This window comes from Colobus angolensis, unplaced genomic scaffold, assembly GCF_000951035.1.
Source record: "Colobus angolensis palliatus isolate OR3802 unplaced genomic scaffold, Cang.pa_1.0 Scaffold476, whole genome shotgun sequence".
Lineage (NCBI taxonomy): Eukaryota > Metazoa > Chordata > Mammalia > Primates > Cercopithecidae > Colobus > Colobus angolensis.
This window is the reverse complement of record NW_012118221.1, coordinates 504,279-512,373: the sequence shown is the minus strand read 5'-3', so window position 1 is coordinate 512,373 and position 8,095 is coordinate 504,279. Positions and strand designations below refer to the sequence as shown.

General features: G+C 42.1%; 1 protein-coding gene across 2 annotated transcripts in view; it reads right to left on the bottom strand.

Annotated features, from left to right (window-relative positions):
- Positions 1 to 8,095, bottom strand: part of SEC24A (SEC24 family member A) — a 107,154-nt gene that overhangs the window by 87,548 nt on the left and 11,511 nt on the right. For both annotated transcript variants that reach the window (XM_011958814.1, XM_011958815.1), the window contains exon 2: positions 1,120 to 1,587. In XM_011958814.1, coding sequence (XP_011814204.1) covers positions 1,120 to 1,587 — 468 coding nt within the window. The remainder of the gene's footprint in view (positions 1 to 1,119; positions 1,588 to 8,095) is intronic.

The following is an 8,095-nucleotide window of genomic DNA, read 5'->3' as shown; positions in this document are numbered from 1 at the left end:
AGGTCAGGAGTTCAAGACCAGCCTGGCCAACATGGTGAAACCCCATCTCTACTAAAGTACAAAAAGTTAGCTAGGTGCAGTGGCACGTGCCTGTAATCCCATAATCCCAGCTACTCTGGAGGCTGAGGCAGGAGAATCGCTTGAACCCGGTAGGCAGAGGTTGCAGTGAGCCAAGATCATGCCATTGCACTCAGCATGGGCTACAGTACAGCAAGACTGCGTAAAAAAAAAAAAAAAAAAAAAGTCTTAAAAAAAAGAAGTATAACACCTTGCTGATTTTAATAGCAAAAAAGGAAAAGTCCAACCAAACACTGAGGTTAAAAGATAAAAAGATCAAAGTCAGTCTAAGAATACATAATATGTAGCTTTGTCCTCAAGCTAATGTACAGATCCAACATAATCGCTATGAAAACCCAGCTATCAGCCAGGTGCAATGGCTCACGCCTGTAATCCCAGCACTTTGGGAGGCAGAGGCGAGCGGATTACCTGAGGTCAAGAGTTCGAGACCAGCTGGCCAACATGGTAAAACCCTATCTCTACTAAAACAAATACAAAATTAGCTGGGTGTGGTGGCGGGCACCTGTAATCCCAGCTACTTGGGAGGCTGAGGCAGGAGAATTGTTTGAACCAGGAGGTGGAGGTTGCAGTGAGTCAAGATCACACTATTGCACTCCAGCCTGGGCGAAAAGAGCAAAACTCTGTCTCAAAAAAGAAAAAAAAAAAAACCACAAAACCCATCTCTACTAAAATTACAAAAATCGGCCGAGCATGCTGGTCATGCCTGTGGTCCCAGGGGAGGCTGAGGCAGGAGAATCACTTGAACCCAGAAGGCAGAGGTTGCAGTAAGCTGAGATTGTGCCACTGCATTCCAGCCTGGGTGACCCATCTCAAAAAAAAAAAAAAAACTACTAATGAGTGTTACAGCTTACTTAATTTGTCTAGCAGGCTTTCTGGTTTTTGCTGGAAAGCCGAAAAACAAAAAACAACAACAAAAAACTACTAATAATTTTAAAAGTCATATTTTCCATATGGTTTTCAGGCTTCAAGTATTATTTCAAACATCTAAATAAGCAGAAGTTTCACATTTCTACATTTTAAGAACTTCTATAAGAATACTACCTGACTTTACGAAGCTATTTTGAAGTGAAGGATATCCAGAAGAAACATATTGATGATTTGTGGTTAAGCTTGTATTTCCAGATACAGTTGGTTGGGATGATGCAGGAGGACAATGGTTTGTTTGTGTGGCTGTGGATGGATAGTTATATTGCCAATTCAAAGGTGGTGGCAGGTTGGCTCCAGGAAGAAAGCTACTAGAAGGCATTGGTGTAGTAGATGAGTTCTGAGAAGTAGGTAATGGCATTCGGGGAGCAGGACCACTATGAAGCAAAGGTGTCACTGGATTAGAGGCCACAGGTGGTCTATTAAGAGTCTGCCCAGATCCCTGAGAACCACCATAGTTAGACTGTCCAGAGACTGGATTCAAAGTCTTTGCTGGTATTGGATGAGAGTAGGATCCTGGAAGCTGGAAATTGTATCCTTGGCTCACTGACTCTTGTGAAGACAGCAATGCATTTTGGACAGGACCTTCCAATAAAAGGAGGACAAATTAGTCTTACCAAAGAATATAGCAACACCTTAAAAAATAAAGTAAAACATATATTCTTACAGTCAGCAATAAAAACACATAACTCAATTAAAAAATAAGCAAAGGACTTAAATAGACATTCAAATATACCTCCAAAGAAGATAGCTAATAAGCACATGCCAAAACATTCAACATCATCAGTCATTAGAGAAATACAAACATCATTAGTCATAACAGAAATGCAAATGAAAACCACAGTGAAGGCCAGCGCAGTGGCTTACATCTGTAATCCCAGCACTTTGGGAGGCCAAGGCAGGTGGATAGCTTGAGCCCAGGAGTTCAAGACTAGCCTAGGCAACATGGTGAAACCCCATGCCTATAAAAAATACAAAGAGTAGCCAGCCTTGATGGTGTGCACCTGTAGTCCTAGCTACTTGGGGGGCTGAGGCAGGAGAATCGCTTGAACCCAGGAGGTCAAGGCTGCAGTGAGCCAAGGTCACACCACTGCACTCCAGCCTGGATGACAAAAAAAAAAAAAGATGGACTAAACAGTAGCAAGTAACAGAGTGAATACAGAGATGTCTGAATAAATGAAAACATTTGTAAAAAATTAATATATAAGCATATGTTGGGTTGCTTGGATAAAAATAGGCCATCTCACAGCCTGATGTTGCCACAAGATATCCTGGCCTAGTTTCATATTTGTATTACAATTTTATTTATTTAGTTACTTATTGATTGATTGATTGAGACAGCACCTCACTCTGTTGTCCAAGCTGGAGTACAGTGGCACAATCGTGGCTCACTGCAGCTCTGACCTCCTGGGCTCAAGCAATCCTCTCATCCAAGCCTCTTGACGAAGCTGGGACTACAGGCATGCGCCACCACGCCTACTTAACTTTTTTTTTTTTGGTAGAGACAGAGACTCACTATGTTGCCCAGGCTGGTCTCAAATTCCTGAGGTCAAGTAACCCTCCTGCCTCAGCCTCTGTAAGTGCTAGGATTATAGGCATGAGCAAACAGGTTGTATTTACAATCTTATCACAAGCTAATATGCTAAAGAGGTGCCTTCAAGCCAGGTGCAGCCAAGTGAAAGCCAAATACCACCAAAATGTACAAAATAAGCAAAAATTTGACAGGTCCATAAAGATGAAAAGATGCCAGGCATGGTGGCTCACACCTATAATTCCAACACTTTGGGAGGCCAAGGTGGGCAGATAGCTTGAGCTCAGGAGTTCAAGACCAGCCTGGACATAATAGTAAGACCTCGTCTCTATAAAAATTGTAAGAATTAGTAGGGCATGGTGGCACATGCCTGTAAGCCCCAGCTACTTGGGGCTGAAGCAGGAGGATCACTGAGTGCAGGAGGTTAAGGCTGCAGGGAGCTGTGTTCACACCACTGCACTCCAGCCTCTGTGACAAAGTGAGAGCCTGTCTCTTGTCTCGAAAAAAAAAAGTATGAGGTCATAAGGCCAACTGGCAGGAAGACAGATACAAAAGAACTTGTTTTGTGGTAGTCACCATCATAGACCTACTGTGAGTAACTATTACATGAAAAATTTTTTTCTGACCTCCCTCCCCACTATGTGAAAATCATATATGGATCAATTGCAAGCAGTTCACAAAAAGTGTAGTAATAAATATATAATGACATGTTCACTAAATGGAAAATTTTTTTAAAGTCTGAAGTCATTACTAAGTAGCCCATCAAAACAATGGGTCAGTGAGGCCAGGCACAGTGGCTCACGCCTGTAATCCCAGCACCTTGGGAGGCCGAGGCAGGTGGACACGAGGTCAGGAGATCGAGATCATCCTGGCTAACACAGTGAAACCCCGTCTCTACTAAAAATACAAAAAATTAGCCGGGCATGGTGGCGGGCATGTGTAGTCCCAGCTACTCGAGAGGCTGAGGCAGGAGAATGGTGTGAACCCAGGAGGCGGAGCTTGCAGTGAGCGGAGATCGCGCCACTGCACTCCAGCCTGGGCAACAGAGCGAGACTCTGTCTCAAAATAAATAAATAAATAAATAAATAAATAAATAAATATAATAATGGGTCAGTGATTGTGAAGGGGTCCAGAATACACTACTATGGCATAAAAAATCATTTTAAGCAGAAGGCATTTGAGTTTCTAAAATCTCTTATCTGCCTAAAACGGGGACTTCCAAAAGAACTCAATTGTCATAATCTACTTCCCAGGGGCAACCAGGAAAGATATCAATCTGACTCATGACCTGAGATGAGAAATATCCACACCACACCTAAACAGACATCATCACAAAACTATCATATCTATTCTAAGAGCCCATTTATCCTTCCTATAGGTCTGTTTTCCAGTAAATGTCCTTTCCCTCACCCCACCCTTCCCCTGTTAAAATGGTATACAGGTTGGACATGGTGGCTCATGCCTGTAATCCCAGCACACTTGAGGCCAAAGCAGAACTACTTGAGCTGAGGAGTGGAAGACCAGCCTGGGCAACATACCAAGACTCCATTTCTACAAAAAAAAAAATTAAAAATTAAAAAATTAGCCAGGAGTGGTGGCACACGGCTGTAGACCTAGCTTCTCAGGAGGCTGAGGCAAGAGGACTGCTTGAGCCCAGGAGTTTGACTTCAGTGAGCTATAATCAAGCATTCCACCCTGGGCTACAGAGTGAGAATGTGTGTCAAAAACAAAAAGGAAAAAGTGAGCATGATAGTCACCCAGATAATGTTCCAACATATTCAAAATTAAAACAATCAAATCAATTGTGGTTTCAAACAAAATGTAGCATATTGTTTAATGTTTTAAAATTGAATTATATTGCTTTTTATTTTTTATTTTTTTGAGACGGAGTCTCGCTGTGTTGCCCAAGCTAAAGTGCAGTGGTGTGATCTCAGCTCACTGCAACCTCTGCCTCCTGGGTTCAGGCGATTCTCCTGCCTCACTCAGCCTCTTGAGTAGCTGGGATTACAGGCGTGCACCACCACGTCTGGCTAATTTTTGTATTTTTAGTAGAGGCAGCGTTTCACCATGTTGGCCAGGCTGGTCTCGAACTCCTGACCTCAGGCAATTTGCCCACCTTGGCCTCCCAAAGTGCTGAGATTACAGGCATGAGCCACTGTGCCCGCCCCGTATTTTACAAATTTCTAACTCTCCCCTACCAGGCCTCTTACCTGTCAATTATTAAAGCAGAGTAAATATAAAATTTGGATTAAATCACTTCTAGAGTAGATACATTGCCCTGTTTGTTTTTATTATTATTACTTTAAATTTTAATATAATAGAGATGGGGGTCTCATTTTGTTGCCCAGGCAGATCTTGAATTCCGGGGCGCCAGTGATCCTCCTGTCTTGGCCTCCCAAAGTGCTGGGATTACAGGCATGGTGAGCCACTGTACGTGGCCAGCCCTGTTTATTAATTTTTCATTAACCGATCATTAGGTTCAATAGGCCATGTGACATATTCTAGTACAAATTAACATGAATAAAATTTTAATGTTATTAATTTTGTAATATTTTGTTAATTTTGTTTACCAACATAGTTTGTTCCATTAACATCAACTAAGTTTAGAGTGAGACTAAAAATAGAGAGCCAGGCCAGGCACAGTGGATCACCTGTGGTCAAGAGTTCAAGACAAGCCTGGCCAACATGGTCAAACCCCATCTCTACTAAAAATACAAAAAATTAGCCAGGCGTGGTGGTGGGCACCTGTAATCCCAGCTACTTAGAAAGCTGAGGCAGGAGAATCACTTGAACCTGGGAGGCGGACGTTGCAGTGAGCTGAGATCTCGTCACTGCACTCCAGTCTAGGCAGCAAGAGCGAAACTCTGTCTCAAAATAAATAAATAAAAATAAATAAAAACACAGGGCCAGGCACAGTGGTTCATGTCTATAATCCCAGGACTTTAGGAGACCGAGGCAGAAGGAACACTTTTTTTTATTCTGAGACCAAGTCTCATTCTTGTTCCCCAGGCTGGAGTATAATGGCATGATCTCGGCTCACTGCAACCTCCACCTCCTGGGTTCAAGCGATTCTCCTACCTCAGCCTCCGGGAGCAGCTGGGTCCACAGATGAGTGCCACCACACCTGGCTAATTTTTGTATTTTTGGTAGAGACGGGGTTTCACCATATTGGCCAGGCTGGAGGCTGATCTCGAACTCCTGACCTCGTAATCCACCTGCCTCAGCCTCCCAAAGTGCTGGGATTATAGGTGTGAGCCACCGCGCTCGGCCTGAAATTTTTCAAAATGTTTCACCAATACTGTTAAATTCTCCAGGATCAAGTTGAAAAATTGCCTATTAGGCTGGGCACAGAACAAGGCTTCATCTCAAAAAAAAAAGAAAAATTGCCTATTACTGAACCTTACAACTGCTAACAAGACTATCAGTGCCTGTTGACAAAACTGAAGACAAAGATTATTGCCATGTAACTGCCTTATCAAAGAAGTGGTCACACATATCTATGGCAGTATAGACAAGTCAAAGGAACAAAGGGGCAAGGTACATTGCCAACTCAGCATGAACAAGAGTGTAAGATACATCTGGCCACAAAGATGTAACAACTGACAACCTAATGTTTAACAGAATAAAAGTAAACGTACAGAGATTTTCACAGCTTTTAGAAGACTGTTTTTGAACAGATAATCATATATTTCATAAAATGAACATTTTTTTAAGTTGAATAATTTTTATGACACCGATAGCCAGAGTTTCAGAGTCTGCCATCTCAGCCCCTAAATGAGTGTAATGATGTTTAAAGGTGGCCTATCAAAAAAATTCAGGAAAATTTAATATATGAACTAAAAACTTAGTATAACCTAGATAATCACAGTTTTGTTACCAGACTATCAGGTACCAACCATCAATTATGAGTTGGAAAGACAAAAAAAAATATGAGGAATTTGAAGATTCTTTTAAGGTTCAAATGAGAAAAAAGAAGGTTAATTTTTGGGCTCATTTTATTAGTTTATACATTTTTATTTTCCCTTCTTTCATAAGTTTCAGCACTTTTTTTTTTTTTGAGATGTAGTCTCGCTCTGTCGCCCAGACTGGAGTGCAGTGGTGCAATCTCAGCTCACCGCAATCTCTGCCTCCCGGGTTCAAGCAATTCTTCTGCCTCAGTCTCCTGAGTAGCTGGGATTACAGGCACGTGCCACCACGCTTGACTAATTTTTGTATTTTTAGTAGACATGGGGTTTTCACCATGTTGGCCAGGCTGGTCTCAAACTCCTGCCCTCAGGTGATCCACCCGCCTCAGCCTCCCAAAGTGCTGGGATTACAGGCGTAAGCCACCACGCTCAGCCTCAGCACTTATTTATGTTTCTCTCACCAAATCTGTAGTGGAAACAAGGTACTCTGAGGGTTTCTATTATAGCTAAAGAAATTTCAGATGATTGATAATGTACCTTTTTAAGAGAAGCTATACCTACTCTTAAACAGTTTTTATTTATTTATTTTTAAATAAAATTATTTACAAAAAATAGAGATAGGGTCTCACTATTTTGCTCAGCCTTGTCTTGAACTCCTGGCCTCAAGTGGATCCTCCTGCCTCGGCCTCCCAAAGTGCTAGAATTATAGGTGTGAGCTACCATGCCTGGCCCTTAGTTTTTAAATACATGTTTTCCCAAACTACTTTATTGTGGCTTTGGGCAAATTACTCAAGTCTTATACTTTAGATCTCTAAGAGATTGTTATGAAGATTAAACAAGATAACACATGCCTGGCTAGGTGGCTCACACCTGTTATCCCAGAACTTTAAGAATTCCAGGCAGCAGGATCGCTTGAAGTCAACAGTTACAGTGAGCTATGTTGCAGTTAAGTGAGCTATGATCGTGCCACCCTACTCTACCCTGGGCGACAGGGTAAGACCCTGTCTGTACAAAAAAATAAAGAACAAAAGATTAGCCAGGCACTGTGGCATGCCTACTCAGGGAGGTGAGGCGGGAGGATAGCTTGAGTCCAGGAGTTTGATGACAACAGTGAGCTAGGATTGCGAAAAAGCACTCCAGCCCGGGAAACAGAGAGACAGCCTATCTCTAAAAAATAAAAAGCAAAACAGAAAAACAGATAATGATATAAAAGTTTGATAGAGCCTGGAAAATAATATGGATAACATTTTTTTTAACAATTTTCTTTTTAGACAGAGTCTCACTCTGTCACCTAGGCTGGAGTGCAGTGGCATAATCATAGCTCACTGCAGCCTCAACTGCCTGAGCTCAAGCAATTCTCCCACCTCAGTCCCCCAAGTAGCTGAGACTACATATTCATTCATTCAAGTGATTTAGGTGTGCCACCATATTCATTCATTTCAAGTGACTGATGCTCACTCATGGTATCAAATGAATTAGAACAGAAGTAACATGAAGAATTTTGGCTCTAGTAACTGCAGGTCAGAAGATTTCCACAAAGAAACCTAAGTTTCTAGAAGCAACTTTAATCTTTTTTTTTTTTGAGACGGAGTCTCGCTCTGTCGCCCAGGCTGGAGTGCAGTGGCCGGATCTCAGCTCACTGCAAGCTCCGCCTCCC